At 38.3% G+C, this 19386-nt stretch overlaps 1 protein-coding gene across 8 annotated transcripts; it reads left to right on the top strand.

Annotated features, from left to right (window-relative positions):
* The first annotated feature begins 1052 nt into the window (after positions 1-1052).
* Positions 1053-9364, top strand: LOC121982453. Of its 8 annotated transcripts, none has more exons than XM_042535522.1 (5): positions 1053-1488; positions 1663-1821; positions 2111-2206; positions 8717-8837; positions 9084-9364. In XM_042535522.1, exons 2-5 carry the CDS (start codon positions 1765-1767, stop codon positions 9209-9211), a joined length of 402 nt encoding a protein of 133 aa, XP_042391456.1. In that variant the 5' UTR covers positions 1053-1488; positions 1663-1764; the 3' UTR covers positions 9212-9364. The 8 variants fall into 8 exon arrangements, 6 of the variants coding, with proteins under 6 accessions (XP_042391456.1, XP_042391454.1, XP_042391455.1 ...); XM_042535520.1 differs by having other exon boundaries at positions 1053-1530; XM_042535521.1 differs by having other exon boundaries at positions 1053-1586.
* Positions 9365-19386: the final 10022 nt, after the last annotated feature.

The raw sequence follows: 19386 nt of genomic DNA, 5'->3' as shown, positions 1-19386 counted from the left end.
AAATTTAAGGGAAAATTTACATGCATTCTCCATTGGTAAATATAACTTTGCATGTAGTCTCTACTTTCCAAATTCTTTATTTTCACTCCTAATCAAACATATTTACCTAATTACCCATGATATTTTTAGGTATAAAAAGTTCAAAAATCAGTATAATTCATCTTAAATTCAGTACATTAAATTTAGAATCTAGTATATTTTTTATCAAATTGAGTACGATTTTTTTTCATCTTAATCGGATAGAAAATATTAGATTTTCTTTAAATGATACTCAATTGGATGAAAAATATACTAGATTTTCTTTAAATGATAAATAGTACTGAATTTAGGAGGAATTATATTAAGAAAAAAGTTTTGTTCAATTTAATAGAAAATATACTCGATTTTAAAGTGTTAAATTTAATAGGAATTATACTCGTTTTTAGACTATTTGTACTTAAAAAAAAATATGAGAGTTAATTTTGATAGAAAATATACATGATTTTCTTTAAATGATACTCAATTGGATGAAAATATACTAAATTTTGTTTAAATGGTACTGAATTTAGGAGAAATTATATTAAGTATGGAAAAATCATGCTCAAAAATATATTTGATTTTAATGTAAAATATTGAATTTAACAGAATTATACTTGTTTTTAGATTTTTTTATACCTAAAAAATATGAGAGATAATTTTGATAGAAAATATACTTGATTCTAGTATAAAATGCTGACTTTAAGAAGAATTATACTCATTCTTGAATTTTTTATACCTAAAAAATCTGAGGGCAATTAGGTCATGATATTTACATGAGGAGAGTTGAAGAAAGGAAACTTTGCATGTAGGGAGTGGAAACAAAGTTTTTGGGATAGAGGAACTCCATGCAAAATTAAGAATGAGATTGGAGATTTTTCTTCACTTTACCGTAAATTTAACTTTATTTTTTTTAAAAAAAATACTTTTGAAAATTTAAAATCATTAAAATATCTCCTAAGAAATGATGACGTGGTATATTGAAAATAAGAGCACGTTAAGTATTCCGATGCTGCGGGTAACGTTCCGATGTCCGACGGCCACAAAACGAAACGGATAAAGCGATCGCGGCGAGAGAAGGGAGGAACCTGCGACCATGGCACTGCTCTCCTCGGCCGCCGCTCCACCCATTTTCCCTTCTTGATCCGGAGCCATCTTCCGAACACTTCTCCTCCTGTCTCTCTCAACTTCACAGGAGATGCTTCGCGCCAAACCCTCTTCTTGTCCTCGGAGGAGACTGGTACTCACCGGACGCCCCATGGTCTTCGCGTGGATTCCCGATCCACCGACTCCCACCTATGCGAGCAAGAAAGGTTGAAATTTGTGATGGCCTGGGGTCGGGTGCGGCGGGGCGCTGGGGGAGAGCGATTTCGCGTGTTGCCACAAGAAAGGTTGAAATTTAACTGGTGGGGTTCTCTCTCCTTGGGGGAAGCTGTATCGGACGACGAGCTGTGGGCCGCCGTACGCCTCCGGGTTCGCACCTTCTATAAGTTCAATGAGTCCTTTGGTATCGACGTGAGAATCATAAACAAGCAGCTCAATTTGCTGGATCTTCTCATATATGAAATGCTGTAAAAAAAATTGCTTTTGATCGATTTGCTCTTATGGTATTCAGTATCATATTGATGGTTTTTGTTCATTTTCAAGTTCTGTTAGGATTACAAGACGTATGTTACAAAAGGGAATTCGATGGTTTGCGAGATCACATTGCTGGAAGAACTCCAGGATACAATGCAGTTGCTTGTATAAATGGCACACTCCCAGTCTCCACATTTAGTGGTTATGCAGAAGAACTCTGCTCTCTATGTAAGGTCTGTAATTTCCTTCATTGATCGAAATTAAATGGCTAGTGAAACAATATCATTCAGATCACGAATGAATTCGAATTTCTTTGTTCTACATTACAATGCATTCATTGATGGGCTATTCCAAAGCTTTTCAACTTAACAGAAAGCTTTTCTTGTGAATTAACCAATCATGCTGTTAATTGAAAGTCTATCATGACTCTCATTGCCACAAGAAGTCCTGAAATGAGAACTCCTACAGCATAGAAAGAAAGCTAAATTTAGGTTTTGGGATTTCTTTGTTTGTGCAGTTTTTGCGCAATGGAGAAGAACATGTAGTTGTGGGAACCTTGGATGTAAATTGGTGCCTCCAATTGCCTGATAAATTGACAGGAATTAAGCCCAAGGTACATACAGAACAGATATTCTCAATTCAAGGTGTTAATAAGATAATGAGTTTGCGTATTTCTTGTCAAAATTCTGCATAGAATAATTCAATCTGCTGCATTTTGTCTCTGCTATTAGACAGATAGTCAGGATTGAGATTCTGCTTAGAGACGGAAAGACACCTACAGGGCTGGATAGTAGGACCAGAATTTAGGATCGTAACATCCTACAATTTGATATTTATAATTTACCGTATGTATTAACTTTTGATATTAGTATTGCATTTTTAACACTATCATTTCAATATGATGAAGCATAAATAAATGTATTTCCATCTTTACAAAGCAAATAAGAAGGATGTTGGATTGAGATCCTATGTAGGAACAAGCAAGTATAGAGGATCATAACGTAAGTTCATAACATCCTATTCTAATTTAGATTCTGCTTAGGATCTAGATTGTGATGGATCGAAAGCGCTAGAGGGGGGGGGGAGGGTGAATAGCGCTCGTGGCTATTTCGTTTTTCGAAATCGTAAATCGTACGTGAAACTAATAGAGTAATAAGCAGCGGAATAAAGACAGTCAAACACAGAGACACAGGGAATTACTTCGTTCGGAGCCTAAGGCGACTCCTACTCGAAGGCCCGCGATCCTTGATCGCTTCCGGTGGGCAACAATTATAATATCGTGAATAAGTACAAGGAAATAAGTACAACTGGAATTGAAATAATACCGACAACAAAATAATAACTGAAGCTTTAGGTCGTCGGCGACTGTAACAGCACTTTAGAGTCGTTTCTTGAGCAGCACACGGCAGAAGGAAGGCTTGTTCAATTGTTCTATTGAAACTGCACCTCAACCCTCTTTTTATATGACGTTCAGGGCGCCTGGATCCTTTCCGGGCGCCTGGAGTGTGACGTGGCCAACCAACCAGGATGCTCCACGTGGCGAAGTCGCGCAGGGGATAAAACTTGGTCCCGGGCGCCCGGACCACCTTTTTCCAGCAGGTTCCTCACCTGCAAACAAAGGTTAGTCCGAGCAAAAATACCCTGCAAGACAGTGTTAGAATCTGATAAAACACAGTAAGTAATAACTGACAGTCTTCGGACTGTCCGAGTCTGACTTCGGATTTCCAACCGGAAACCCTAGGTCGACCCGACGCCTACTGTTCCCTCTACGGGGAACGCGTCCTCACCTACTCCCCTCAGGAGAGATTACCTGATGCTAGTCCGATCCTCCAGACCGACTGGACTTACCGCCTAGGGTTACCACCCCCTAGGACCTAGGGTTACCACCCCCTAGGGTTTTTCTCCACCTAGGGTTACCGCCCCCTAGGACCTAAGGTTGCCGCCCCTTAGGATTTTCCTCCACCTAGGGTTACCACCCCCTAGGACCTAAGGTTACCGCCCCTTAGAACCTAAGGTTGCCGCCCCTTAGGGTTTTCCTCCACCTAGGGTTACCACCCCCTAGGACCTAAGGTTACCGCCCCTTAGGGTTTTCCTCCACCTAGGGTTACCACCCTCTAGGACCTAGGGTTACCACCCCCTAGGGTTTTTACCTGCCTAGCCGCAGCTAGGACTTTTGCCTAAGTATCACTTAGGACTTTCCTGCAAGCTCCATGAACCTTGTTAGATAACACCATAGCTTAACTTTGAGCCCTTTGCCATAATCAAAACTCAGGTTCGATCATCTGGTGCTCACTGCACCAACAATCTCCCCCTTTTTTATTATGGCAACCTTGGTTCAAAGTTAAGTAAAACATAACATTAAATAATTGAATAAATAATGGAAGTTAACCATGAGCATTAATGCAATTTAAAGTTTATGCTCCCCTTTTCATTATGTTTAATTTCTTGATTTCTTAACTTTGACTTTTCTCTCCCCCTTTGACATAAATCAAAAAGAATTAACAAAAGAGAGAAATAGTCTATTTAATTTTAAGCTCCCCCTAAAGGGTAGCATACTTAAGTACTTAGACTTTGATAAAGAAAGATTTGATTAAGTGCTTAGCTTGATTTATAAGGCTTTTGAAAATAATAGTTTTGTCACGTATTTAGTCTTAAAAATACTTAGTTTTTAACAAAAAACTTGTTTTGAGAATTTTCCTAATTTTCCATCTCACTCATTCTAGATTAACAAGCATGTTTAGCATATGAGTGAGTGTGAGATGGAGTTTACTTTAATTTACAACATTGAGAATATCAGTTAGAATTCCAAATAGGTGATCATTATTCTGAAGATTTTAAAAATTAATTGAGTTTAGAATTTCAAAGAATTTAATAAATTCTGAAAAGAGTTTTGAATTCAGAGGATATTTCAAATGATTTTTCAAATAATTTTTGAAATAATTTTGAAATTAATTTTTCAAGGGATTTTTCAAATGATTTTGAAAAGATTTTTCAAGTGATTTTTAAAAGAATTTTGAAATTAAGTTTTAAAGATTTTGAAATGATTTTGAAAAGATTTTTCAAATAAATTTGAAAAGAATTTTGAAATTAAGTTTTAAAGATTTTGAAATGATTTTGAAAAGATTTCTCAAATAAATTTTAAAATGAGTTTTGAAATTAAGTTGAAATGATTTTGAAAAGATTTCTCAAATAATTTTTAAAATGAGTTTTGAAATTAAGTTGAAATGATTTTGAAAAGATTTCTCAAATAATTTTTAAAATGATTTTTAAAGAATTTTTCAAATAATTTTGAAATGTTTTTTAAAGAATTTTTCAAATAACTTTGAAATGAATTTTAAAGAATTTTTCAAATAATTTTGAAATGTTTTTTAAAGAATTTTTCAAATAATTTTTAAAATGATTTTTAACGAATTTTTCAATTAATTTTAAATTCCTTAGTCATCTCACCTGATCTAAATTTTCAATCAGGGAATTCTATAATCTTTGTGAGATGAATTGAGGTTCAATTTTAGGATTATGTTTAACTTTGTGTTAGATTCAGGTTTAGCTTTGGGTTCAACAAGTAAGCATTTTTTGGATAAACTTCTGGGCTATGGTGAGTCACAAGGAACTCATTAAAGTAACCATACCTTTGAGGTTTTCCAAATAGTCCTACCCATTGAACTTAATACTAAACCTTGGTCTAACTAGTTAGGATCCGTTTAAGGGTAACTTCGGTCAGTTCCACTTGGCCAAATGCACCAGGTCGAAGCCATATCTTCCTAGACATGCGATGCCCAAGCTTTCCTAACTTACTATCATCCAAAAAACTTCTCCAGTACTGTGTTTCAAGTTAAATCTAACCCTTTTAATCTATCCTTACTTACCCTGTCGGGTAATCTACTCTTGTTTACCCATTTCGGGTAGATTAAGTTCGGTTACCCAGTCGGGTAAATAGATTTCGGAGTTGCCAGCTGTTCTGGACCCTCCTTCTATTTTGATTTTTGGATTTTTGAATTAATTTTGAATTTTTGAAATTGAATTTTAATAATTGATTTCGAATGTTGAATTTCGAATTTCGAATTTCGAATTTTAAATTTTGAATTTTGAATTTTGAATTTTAATAATTAATTTCGAATTTGAATTTTGAATTTTAATAATTAATTTCGAATTTGAATTTTGAATAGTTAATTTCGAATTTGAATTTTGAATAATTAATAATTAATTTCGAATTTGAATTGTTTTAGCTCCCCTGGATCATAGCCTCGATAAGATCTATTGAGGTAATGTATTTGATCCTTCGGGATCCAATATTGACCAAGTCCAACTTGATTAATCAATTTGGACTTGGGGACCCATGCTTGAATTATGTTTCTATTATTTCTATTAACTAGAGACAGATATGATTTATATTTTGTTTTGGTCTTAAATCCAAGTCCGAATTTGTTGTAAATGGCTCGTTGTTTTCCAAGAATTAGATCCAAATTCTTGGAACCCAAGGTGAACCGTTCCAACGTGTTTTTGAGTTCTTTAATTTGAGTTTTCAAATTAGAATTTTCTTCCTCAAGTTGTTGGACTTGAGTCGAATTTCCAATTTGAACTGGCTCAGTTAAAGCACTCAAGTCAGTCGCTTCCTTAAGGGCTGTTACCTCCTTTTGGAGCGACTTAACCAGGACGTTGGATTTAGCCAACTTCTTTAATAAGTAAGGAATTAAATTTTCTGAATCATCTAAGCTAATACTTGAAATTAGAGCACTTACAGTGGTTTTGGGTCCTTCAGAAACGGATACGGATCCATGGCTTCGCTCGGACTTGGTGTCTGATTCACTCTCGGTTTCTGAATCGGGCTCGAACTCGGACTCGGTTTCAGCAGCATGTGCTCGTACTGGTAGAGCGAAAAGGCTCGCTTGCTCTTCTTCGTCCGATTCGGATTCATCTGATGACTTGGAGCATGTTGCCTTCAGTGCTTTCTTCGTCTTGCTTGTTCTTGCAAATAACGCAACACCTTCCTCGGCCGGACTAGTATTAGTCTGCTCAAACAATTTCTTTATTAAAACATGGTTACCTGTTTTTGTATCAGGAATACCTTCGTGTAACTCAATCAGATTCTCCCACAGCTCCTTGGCACTTGAGAATGGGCCGGCGCGATTCAGCTCCTTATTCGTTAAGTCACACTGAAGTGTATACGTTGCTTTTGCGTTTGCTTCTACCTTTTTGATAAGGTTCGCGTCCCAGTTCTCGTACGATAGTGGCTTGCCGGCGCCGTTAGTTGGCAGTTGAAGCCTGGTTTTGACGATCATCCAGACTTCAAAGTGAGTCTGGAGATACGCCTCCATCCGACCCTTCCAATCTCCAAAATTATCTCCGGAGAAGAGCGGTGGGCGAGCAGTGTTGTAGCCTTCTTGATGGGTCATCTTAGAAAGACAATCTCGCAAAATAAACACAATAAAACTTGTTCCAAGACTTAGTTTGGATTAGTAGTGCGGGAGAGAAATAAAAATAGCAATTCAGGAATTTTGAGAGAAAAAAAAAATAATATTAAAATAATATTAAAATAATATTACTATAAATTTTTGAAAATGCAATATTTTGTTAATTCCAACCAATGGTGAAAAGATGAAAATTAATTTTTCAAAAACAGTTTTGGAGGGAAAAAACAAAGTAAAAAAAAAATGCTTGAATGGTGGTTGCACCAATTCAAAGCGACCCCGCTCTGATACCAATTGATGGATCGAAAGCGCTAGAGGGGGGGGGTGAATATCACTCGTGGCTATTTCGTTTTTCGAAATCGTAAATCGTACGTGAAACTAATAGAGTAATAAGCAGCGGAATAAAGACAGTCAAATACAGAGACACAGGGAATTACTTCGTTCGGAGCCTAAGGCGACTCCTACTCGAAGGCCCGCGATCCTTGATCGCTTCCGGTGGGCAACAACTATAATATCGTGAATAAGTACAAGGAAATAAGTACAACTGGAATTGAAATAATATCGACAACAAAATAATAACTGAAGCTTTAGGTCGTCGGCGACTGTAACAGCACTTTAGAGTCGTTTGTTGAGCAGCACACAGCAGAAGGAAGGCTTGTTCAATTGTTCTATTGAAGCTGCACCTCAACCCTCTTTTTATATGACGTTCAGGGCGCCTGGATCCTTTCCGGGCGCCTGGAGTGTGACGTGGCCAACCAACCAGGATGCTCCACGTGGCGAAGTCGCGCAGGGGATAAAACTTGGTCTCGGGCGCCCGGACCACCTTTTTCGAGCAGGTTCCTCACCTGCAAACAAAGGTTAGTCCGAGCAAAAATACCCTGCAAGACAGTGTTAGAATCTGATAAAACACAGTAAGTAATAACTGACCGAGTCTGACTTCGGATTTCCAACCGGAAACCCTAGGTCGACCCGACGCCTACTGTTCCCTCTACGGGGAACGCGTCCTCACCTACTCCCCTCAGGAGAGATTACCTGATGTCAGTCCGATCCTCCAGACCGACTGGACTTACCGCCTAGGGTTATCACCCCCTAGGACCTAGGGTTACTACCCCCTAGGGTTTTTCTCCACCTAGGATTACCGCCCCCTAGGACCTAAGGTTACCGCCCCCTAGGACCTAAGGTTACCGCCCCTTAGGGTTTTCCTCCACCTAGGGTTACCACCCCCTAGGACCTAAGGTTACCGCCCCTTAGGGTTTTCCTCCACCTAGGGTTACCACCCCCTAGGACCTAAGGTTACCGCCCCTTAGGGTTTTCCTCCACCTAGGGTTACCACCCCCTAGGACTTAGGGTTACCACCCCCTAGGGTTTTTACCTGCCTAGCCGCAGCTAGGACTTTTACCTAAGTATCACTTAGGACTTTCCTGCATGCTCCATGAACCTTGTTAGATAACACCATAGCTTAACTTTGAGCCCTTTGCCATAATCAAAACTCAGATTCGATCATCTGGTGCTCACTGCACCAACAGATTGTGTAGGTGAATTGTAAGGTCCTGATATCTATGTAGGCTGCTGATTAGGCATGAGCGATGCAGCATATGAAACACATTTCCGATAGTTATTGTTCACTTCATTACTATTAACAAACTGCATGGATTCATCTTTATTCTAGTAATCAGTTTTGTGTTTGGCACTGATGATGGAGCCTCTCTTTTTAGGGAATTGGAGTTGACCTCATGAGGGCATATATAAGTAATGTATGCGTTGCTGAGGAGCAGCAAAGAAATGGTTTGGGCTATGCATTAATTTCCGAATCCAAGCAAGTTGCTCTCTCTTGGGGTGATTTCCTCTTCTTTATCTTTTCATTACGATATCTTATTGAGTTTCTGAAACGATTCGGCTAACTTAGTGGTTTTGCTGACATATACCTTTCAATTCGATCTATCTAAATGGTGAAAAACAAGAAAGCTTGTTGTAAGTGCTGCAAAACAATGTATCATATATGCTAACTGAATGTGAAAAAGAACATCTGATTGTTTTGTTTCTTTTATTGAGTGTTTCAATTGCAATGCTGTTATCTACCAGGCATAACTGATCTATATGTTCATGTTGTGGCCGGCAATGAAGGAGCGAGAAAGTTATACGATAAGAGTGGTTTTGTTTACGAAAGCGAAGAGCCTGCTTGGCGAGCAAGATTTCTCGGAATGCCCTGAAGATATTTGTTTTGGGCTAATTTAGATAAACCATGTACTTTAGTAGATTTTATAAGCTATTAAGCTGGTCTGTGTTTGTAACTTGCATTTGTATGTATAATTTTTCTTTCTTTTGTTTACACAATAATGTTCATTGTACTCTCATTTATAAACACCTTGATGCTTTTTATTACGAATCAACTAAAGTTGTAGCATCGAAAAGCACTGGGGTTTGAATAGCATGTGTTGTTTTTTTACTTTTTCTTAAAACCTGAGAGATAATGCAGCGGAATAAATCAATAATAGAAATAATGTTAAGACCGTTGTCCGACGGCTGCTAGTTCAAGATTCACATTCATTGAGTACTTTCGTAGGATAATTCACTAATAGCTCGAAGATTATAAATATTGAGTACAATAAGAAATGACAATAATTGAAATAAATATCGACAACAATTAGAGTAGAAGATGAGGCGTTGGTTGTCAAAGCAATGTTTCAGCGTCTTAGAGCGGGTTTTGGAGTAGTACGTGGGTTTGAAAGTCGTAGTGAATGATGTGTTTGAGATGCTGATCGTGAAACATCCCTAAATTTTCCCTTGAGTTTTTTTTTTAAACAACCCCTCTCGACATCGGCTATGTAGATAACCGTAATATAATTTCATCGACATGATCTTGCTTAACCCATGTAATGATAGGTTCTTAAATAAGAGTTTAACAAAAAGGGTCAATGAAACCTCAAACATAAGAACCTCACACAATAGAACAAATAAGCTCTGCACTCCTAATACGCTCGGACAGTGCCATGCATCCATCCCGCCTTCTCGTCTATTCCGTCCGTAGGCCTTCCGTCATATCCTAAGAGATATTCTCACCTGTAACGTAGGCATCATGAGTCTACGGACCCAGTAAGTACAATCCGATATGAATACAATGACATCCATAAAGTAGCAGGAATAGTAACCAGTAGACATAATACATAATTCGATTACAGTATAGTAAAGAAAAATACGATATGTAAAAGATCCTACATAGCTAATGTGGGTGAATATGTCACAGATGCGGTAACCACTAATAGAGCAAGTCAAACAGTCCCATGACCCTAGAGGCGTCCCTCCTAGAGAACATGCAGTTATATAGCCGAAGCTAACATAATTTACAATATCAATCATAACTTACAGTATCAGTCAGGTTTGGAAGGGTCCTCCCCGGAGCTCATCCTAGGGCACCCAACCCGTACTGTCACCACATATGCTCATATCCGTCCAATTAGTCACTTAATAGAACATATCCGACTCCTAACATAATACACAGTGCAAAAGTATAGTGCTAGGAACTTATACAACAGAAAGAGAAGAAAACATAATAGTAGATCAAATACTCAAACAACATTAAGAGATTTCTTTAGCCTATAGACAATTAACTTATCTTTCTTATTCGTTCACCATTCATTAATTCTGTCCAGTAGTTCAAATTGATCAAAGGAAACAAAATCTCATCTGAGTTAATTCCAACAATACCATCACAGCTTCAAGAAGAAAACCAAATCAACAACTCCAAATCTGATTTGAAATCCCAGCAACACCAAGGAAAAGCATCTCAGCTTCAAAATTCAACACCAAACTATCAACTAATCCAACACTCACGGAATCCGAACTAAAGCCAATGATTTCAGCAAAAATGGAAACCCTGTCTCTTCAAGTCCAACTCCGACAAACTAACTAGACACAGATTTCAAAATCGGTCAGGAATCTAAAAAACCTGATGAAGAGGTAAACATCACCGGAGACTACTGCAAATCGGCCGAGAATTTGAATTTCAAGGAAAAACCAGCAGCTTAAACAAAAGAGAAACTCTGACCTAGAGTTCAAACCATTTCGAGAAAACCATTCACAACATTGAAATCTCACACATACTTAATCAATTCTATTCAAGATCCATAGACATCGTAGGGTAGCAAAACAAGTCCTCAAAATCAAACGACAACTACCAAATCTGTCCGACAACTACAACAGATGAAAAGTCCAAGAACATCATAGAATCTAGCACATCCTAACCATTTAAGTCTTAAATTCTAGAGCAATTTGAAAAGGGTAGGAACAACACCAGTAATTGATTCAAACCTTTCCCAAATCGGTACCAAGAAATCGAGATCCCGTATGGAGCAACAAAACATCACCGAAGCATATCCAATCGAAAAAAATAGAACCATCAGAAATCAGCTCCAGAAGCTCAATCCTTCGAACGAGACCCAAACCAAACCCGATTCAATGAAGTGCCCTAGTTCTGTGGCGAAACCAATCGAGTCCGAGTCTTCCCATGAAGAACTAGGACATTCAAATCCGACAAATCCATCAAGAACATGAAACCAAGACTCGATTTCTCTAGAACTCGAACAAAAAATAAAATCATTCACCATCACGCAGAAAATCGAAAGGAAACTGTTGGAATGTATACTAAAAGCCTAGCTTTTTATATAAACATTTATTTAGAAATAAAGAATTAGATTAGTCAAATGTCTACATGCTAAGTGTAGTTGTTCAATTAATTTATATTGTAGATAACATGGTGTTTGATGTCACACATAGAAGATCATGTTATCAATTCCTTATAAATTATAAACAGTAGCTCACGACTGAGATGGAAAGGAACAAACCATCAGAACAATAGTAGTGTAATTAGGTATTAGTTTATCTTGACTATATAATTACACTAGTACACTTAGAGTGTATTGAGTAGGACCATTGAGGCAGTTTCTGTTTATACTAACTAAATAAAAGAACAAGACTTCGGTTATTATGGAAGTGTGTGCTCTTAATTCTAATATAATGACAAACACATATATTTAATATTTATTTCTTTAATTTATCAATGGGTGAGATTTAGTTCAATAAATCAATATGCCCGATAAGTTGGGAAATGATATTACTTATAGTGTGTGTTATTAATTATAGAAAGAAACTGTGTCATAGTAATCTAGGTTGATAATGTCCCCAAGAGGAGCTCATAAGGATTGTCATGTTAAACCCTACAGGTACACTTAGTCCGACATAACGATAAGGTTGAGTGGTACTACTCTTGGACTAAGACATTAATTAAAATGAGTTGTCAATAACTCAATTAGTTAGTGGACATCTGACATCTTAAACACAGGGAGACTAACCCACTCATAATAAGGAGCCCAAAATGTAATTTGAGATTAGTACGGTAGTTCAATAATAATTCTTTAGTGGAATGTTTTATTATTGATGAAATTAAGTTGGGTGTTCGGGGCTAACATGGGAAGCTTAATTTCATCGGGAGACCAAAACAAATTCCTCCTTTCGGTCCCTATCGTAGCCTCTTGTATATAGAGAATTATACCCACCACATACCCACTTCTTACCCACCTTATACCCATCCTAATGGGGCTGGCCAAGTAAGCTTGGAACCCAAGCTTGGGTCGGCTAAAGCAATTAGGATGAGTAAGATGGTGTGGCCGGCCCTAGCTTAAACCCAAGCTTGGTGTGGCCGACCACATCATATTAAAAGGATTTTATTTTAAAAATTTTTCTTATGTGGATTCCATGAGTTTAAAATTTAAATCTTTCCTTTTTACAAAAGATTAAGAAAAGATATGATATCTTTCCTTATTTGTAAATTGAAAGGAAACTTTTAATTTTGAGAAAACTTTCCTTTTTTGTAACCATGTTCATGATTTAAAAGAGAGTTTTAACATTATAATTTTTTTCCTTTTATAAGTTTCTACAAAGGATTAAGAAAAGATTTGATATCTTTCCTTATTTGTAGATTGAAAGGATATTTTAATTTTAAAGATAACTTTCCTTTTTGGAAATCATCCACATGTTTAAAAGAAAGATTTTAATTTATAAAATTTTATTTTTATAACCAACCATGAAGGAAAAAATTATTAGAGAAATTTTTATTAAAATTTTCGGAAACAAATTAGGAAGTTTTAATTCTTGTGATTAAAATTTTCCTTGTTTGGAGTTTTAGAGTGGCCGGCCATATAGTTTAAGAAAAGGAATTTGATTTTAAATCAAATTAATTTTTTTTTCATGGCAAAGTAATAAGGAAGATTTTATTTAAATTTTCCTTATTTGCCAAGACCAAGGATTATAAAAGAGGGGGTAGGGGTGCCTTCATGGCTAAGAACTCTATTCTATTCTTCTCTTCTCCTCTCTTCCTTGGTGTAGCCGGATTTCTTTTCTCCTCTTCCCCTATTCTTCCTCTCAAGTGGCTAGTGGCATCATCCTTTTGAAGAAAGCTTGGTGGCTGGATTTTGCTTGGAGAAGAAGGAGAGATAGGAGGCTTTGTTTCTAGAATCCCTTGGAGCTTGGTGGTGGTGGTCGAACCTCACATCTCTTGGAGTTTTTGTGGTGGCCGAAACTAGCTTGGAGAAGAAGGAGCTTGGGTGGTTCTCATCTTGGTAGATCGTCGCCCACACGACGTTCGAGATAAGAAGAGGAATACGGTAGAAGATCAAAAGGTCGTTGCATACAAAGAAAGGTATAACTAATAATTATTTTCCGCAATATGCTAGTTTTTCTTTGTATGAATTATAAACACAAGAGGCATATGATTCTAGAGTTTTAAATTTGTTTCGAAGTTGTGTTTCTTTTGTTTTATTTTTCGGATTTGTAATTCGATTGTTCTTTTCGGTTAAACCTAATGTTATTTTAGGAAATTAAATATTAAATTTCTATTAAAGGCTTTGTCGAGGCAGTGGTGGATGATCCCATGCCCAAGAAGACCTAGTGTCTCGCTATGTTTGACCTGGGAGCCGATTTTAGAAATAAATATTTAATCAACTTTATAACATAGGTGGATTTGGATCAATAGTGTTAAGTTCCGCTTACGATCCAAATTTAAACCATTAAGAACAGATAAGTTAAATTTGAAATCAATAATGTTAAGTTCCATTTACGACTCCTAATTTAATTTCTAAAGAACACAATAGGTTATTTAGGAAAGGTTTGACACTTGTACAAAATTTTTGTACAGTAGAACCGATACGATCTTCCTAGGATCAACCAACAGAAACGTCACAACCTGGAGTCAGAACCTTGCGGAGAACCTCACGAAAACCCTAATCGGACAAGAACATCACGAAATAAAACCATCGGGGCTCATCAAAAGGCATTCCAACATCTTCTAGGTTCCAATCCCATACCTCAAAGATCTCACAGTTGCTTAAGGAAAAGTACTTGCCTTCCTTTTCTTTGTGCCTCTGTCGTGTTAGGATCGGTTGAGCTAGAGGGGGGGGGGGGTGAATGGCTCACTTCGTTTTCTTGATCAATTTACTTTTTCGCAGCGGACACTTGAAAGCAATGCTAACTCTTGTATTTACTTGATATCCACCTCCTCAAGGAGGTGACTAGTCCAAGGATCCACACCACCATCACCCTTCCACTATCAAACTTCTCATTCTCAGAATAACACCGAAGGTGGAGAAACCTTACAAGACTTACAACTCTCCCTCTCCAAGAGAAAAAGGTCACACCCACTACAATGAAGAAGAAAGAAAGGATTACAAACTTGAAATACTTCTTCCTTGCAGCGTGAATCTTGAAAACGTGGCGAGATTGAGAGCTTGATCTTCAAACCCTTGAGAGGTCTTGAGCACTTTAAAGATTGATTACACAAGAGCAATAGAAAGTGTTTTTCTCTGGGATGTTATGTTCCTTTTCCTTCCATCTTTTTAAACGTCATGAAAACTAGCCGTTTCTCACATAATTGTCGCCGTGAATCGATTGGGTTTATATCTCAATCGATTCACAAGTATCCGTTGGAAGTCATCACGTCAAGATCAATGCTGTAGATTATTTCGTTGAGTTTCAATCCATTGGGGTAGTGCTTGAATCGGTTCAGACACTCGCTCGTGAAATCGCAGAATCGCAGTGGCTCTGTGAATCGATCGACCGATCGATTGAGTGACTTCAATCGATCGGTTGATCGATTCAGGAGGTTTCTGTGCTTCGTACAGAGGCTTGCTGGATCGATCGCTCAATCGATTGGTTTACCTCGATCGATCGATCGACCGATTGATTGGCTTTCTTCCAATTGATCGGTTGATCGATCCAGAGGCATTCTGCCTCACAACCATGTCTAAATCTATTTACCAATCGATTTCTGATAGGTGAATTAACATGCATCCAACCTTCTGACCGACAGGAACTTCTCTTGCCAAGAATCTGGTCCTCGACCTTCTTGGACTTCTCTTACCTTGCATCCGGTCTTCTGACCTGCAAGGACTCTTTTGCCAAGAATCCGGTCCTCAACCTTCTTGGACTTCTCTTGCCTTGCATCCGATCTGCAAGGACTTTTCCTGCAAACTCACAATGCATGTTAGATCCAACATATTAACCTAAACTTAAACAATTATCAACACATTGAAACTTCCAGGGCAAGGGCATGATTGTACCAACAATCTCCTCCTTTTTGATATTTGACAATCTATTTAAGTTTAGGCTAATTTTCAATACACCATAATAATACAATGATAAATAATGATTGTAACTACGCTGAAATTTATCTGAATTAAGTATAAGCAGTAAACATAAACATAAACAGTAAGCTTGAATTTCAATTTTAATTAAATTAAGCATAAACTTCAACATATATCTCCCCTTTGCCAAATATCAAAAAGAAACTAGATCCACTCCCCCTCAATGGGTGCAAGAAGAAAAGACAACATACTAGAGGGAGACTCCCCCTTAAACCAAAACAACATAGAGGAATCATGCATACCATAGACTAAAATCATTTGTGCCAAAACACATATGTCCAACCGACAAGTCATAACATGGACACAAAACACAAAATGGTGTCGAAGATGCACACCACAAACTAAGAGGCAAACACACATCCATACAGAAAGGCGACACTAGATGTCATAACAGAACATAAAACTCAATCATGTCGCCCGCAGAAGGAGCAGAAGGAGCAGCAGCATCAGTAGGAGCAACATGACTCCTGGAAGAATCAGCAGGACCAGGGGGCACACCCTCTGCCGGAGGAGGGGGCTGAGGAGAGCGACCTGATATCCAAGAGCGCACTAGCTCGGTTAAAGACTCAACGCTCGTCCGCAGAGTAGCAATCTCAGTGCGCATCTCAGCAACAGCCATGGACAGCTCCTCAAGGCGAGTGTCCACAGTCTCCTCAAGCATCTGAATCTGAGTAGCCATAATAGAATCTGGAGAAGCAGGTGCCTCAATATCCGCCGGAGGATCAGCAGCCTCTGGAGCCGGCGCCTGTCCTGCCCCCCGAGGTCGAGCTCGTGGTCCCTCACCAAGAGCACGTCGGTCAATCCATTTGACGCCATCCGACCCAGCCTCAATACCGGTCTTTGTGAAAGATCGTGCAGAGATGCGAGAATATGAAGCTGTCATATGTTGTAGCTTCCCTCGGGAGACATTTACATGCATGGACTCTAACCAATCGGTAATGAGATTGCCAAAAGGCAAATGAACTGTCTGCTGCACAGGCTAAGTGAAATGAATGATGTAGTGAAAGATGTTCAAGGCAATGTTTACATTAAGGTGGTGCCGCATGGCGAATAGCAAGAACATGTGAGAAGGTCTGAGAAGGGCCAAAGCACGAGAGATGATAGGTAGAAGATAGTTTATAACAACTTTGAATAGGGTATTGTCCAGGACAGATAACTCAAGAGATGAGAAAGTGGTTATATGCGCAAGTGGACCATCTGGACTGGGACGCCCAAAAAGGGCCTGATCCATGGAAGCAATGGTGGTATGCTCGAATGGAGGGGGCAAGAGCTCAGGCAAGGTAGGATAAAATACGAAATCATTCGTTGTCTGGCAACACCCTAAAAACTCCTGAAGAATCTGATAAGAAAAATCCAAGCTACGCTTGGCAACACGAGTGTGATAAAGAACTTCATCTGAGGTATGCAAGTTGTTATAGAATTCGGAGACAAGGCTAGGATTGACACTGCGTTTACAATAAACAATGGAGGAAAGTTGAGAATGCTCTATTAAGGAAAATACTTCAAAGCAAGAGTCGTGCTAGAATTTTCGATCAATGGAATGAGGAGGAATCAACTTGAAAGTGTTTCAGTTAAAGGCTTGCTGTAAGGCAGCATTTGGAAAATGCTGATCAGTAGGAGGCTTAGGACGTGATTGCATTCAAGAGGAACCCTCACCCGACTCTCCAACCTTTTGTTTCTTCCTAAAGGATGGAAAAGAAATGCACAAGAACAGAAGCAATACGATGGAACAGAATGCAAAGAGAAAACAAAATGTCGTGCACATGATGCATGAATGAAATGCACAAAAAAAAACAACAGGATTAGCCACAATCAACTGACAAGAGCAAAATAGAGAGAAGAAGAAGAAAAAAAATGGAGGAGTTACCTAGGGTTTGAGTTCGGCATAGTGAGCTCTGCGACGAGGAGACGAGGAAGACAGACTGCGAGCCCCTTGTCGCCGAGAGGAGTTACCTAGGGGAGCGGAAGTTGAAGAGAAAGGGAAAAAAAAGGCACTCAATGTCGGAGAAGATCGTCGGAGAGGACGGCCAACAAGGTGGGAGGATTGCCGAAGAAATCACCTAAAAGCTAGGGCACCGAAAGAGTCGGGAGAGAAAAGAGGTGGATGAGAGAAAAACCTAGGTCAGCAGAGCTTTTAAGTGAAACTTCGAACGCCCCAATCGATCGATCGATCGATTAAGATCAAGCGAGTCGATCAGACGATCGATCCACAGAGCTTCTGTGCGATCTAAACAGGTAGACCAATCGATCGCCCGATCGATTGAGACTAGCTGAATCGATTCAGCGACGTTCTGTGGGTGAGACGACAACCTCTCAATTGATTTACCAATCAATTGGGATTTCTATTGTGTGTCTGATAATACCAGAGCCGAACAACAAAAATTGACACCGAATTTTTTTAGCAATTCAAAAATTATAAAATTTGGCGTAGACACTACATACGTCAGCTACTAGTCGGGAAAATAAGTAGGATAAAAAATGGTCCTTGCTTTTCGATAATTTGACACGTAACATGAAAATATCCAAAACTTCAACAAGGTCGGAAGTTTGTATCTAATGATACAATACTAACTCTTATCCAATCACGACCTTCAACATTCAAACATGAGGTTGATATGTATTTCAATAAAAATTTCCAACCATAATCTTTGGGCTAAATGCACATGATTTGTATACTTGCTTTCCCTATGATCGGACAAATGAATGTTCCATATGAAAATCATTGTTCTTGACCAACATAATACATCATAACAAGCATTATGACCAAGAAAGATGTCCCTAACCTCTCACCCCATCTAAATCATATCAAGAGGACAACCCTATGTTTTTGGGAGAGGCAAAATTAAGGTGAAGAGAACTTAAAGAGCTTTACCTATGATGTGATCATGGAGGATGTGATTTAATCAATACAACACATTCCCAATTCCCTTCTAAGAAAACTAAATTCAACTTCGGGAAGAGGTTTAGTGAAGATATTGGTTAAGTTAGATTTTGACTCAACATAATTTAAAATGATGTCACCTCTGTTGGTTGCTTCTCGGAAAACCTAGAGGTTCCACTGTACAAAAATTTTGTACAAAGGTCTGAACCTTTTCCTAGCTACCATGTGTTCTTTTAAATTAAATTTTGGATCGCCTGCGGAACTTAACACGTTTGATCCAAAACTTAATCTATTCATTCTTATAGGTTTTGACTTGGGTCTCCTGCGGAACTTAACACGTTCGACCCAAATCACCTTAAGTTATTAATTCCATTAAATATTAATTTCCATAATTGGTTCCTAGTACTGACGTGGCGAGGCACATGGCCTTCTTGGATATGGGAGCAACCACCACCGACTAGACAAAACCTTTTATGGAAAGCTAATATTTAATTTCCTAAAATAACTTTAGGTTAACCGAAAAGAACAATCAAATCACAAGGGAAAGAAAAATAAAAGAACACTATATCGAAAACAAATTCGAAACTCTAGAATCGTATGCCTATTGTATTTAGTATTATTTCCAAAAATAACTAGTATGATGCGGAAACAAAAATTACTAGTTATACCTTTTAGAAAGACCTCTTGATTTTCTACCGTATTCCTCTTCTAATCTCGGACGTTGTGTGGGCAACGATCTTCCGAGATGAGAACCACCAAGCACCTTCTTCTTCCTTACAAGTTTCGGCCATCAAAACTTCTCCTAGGATGA

Source organism: Zingiber officinale, chromosome 5A, assembly GCF_018446385.1.
Source record: "Zingiber officinale cultivar Zhangliang chromosome 5A, Zo_v1.1, whole genome shotgun sequence".
Lineage (NCBI taxonomy): Eukaryota > Viridiplantae > Streptophyta > Magnoliopsida > Zingiberales > Zingiberaceae > Zingiber > Zingiber officinale.
The sequence above is the reverse complement of the archived record's forward strand: the minus strand, read 5'-3'. Positions and strand labels throughout refer to the sequence as shown.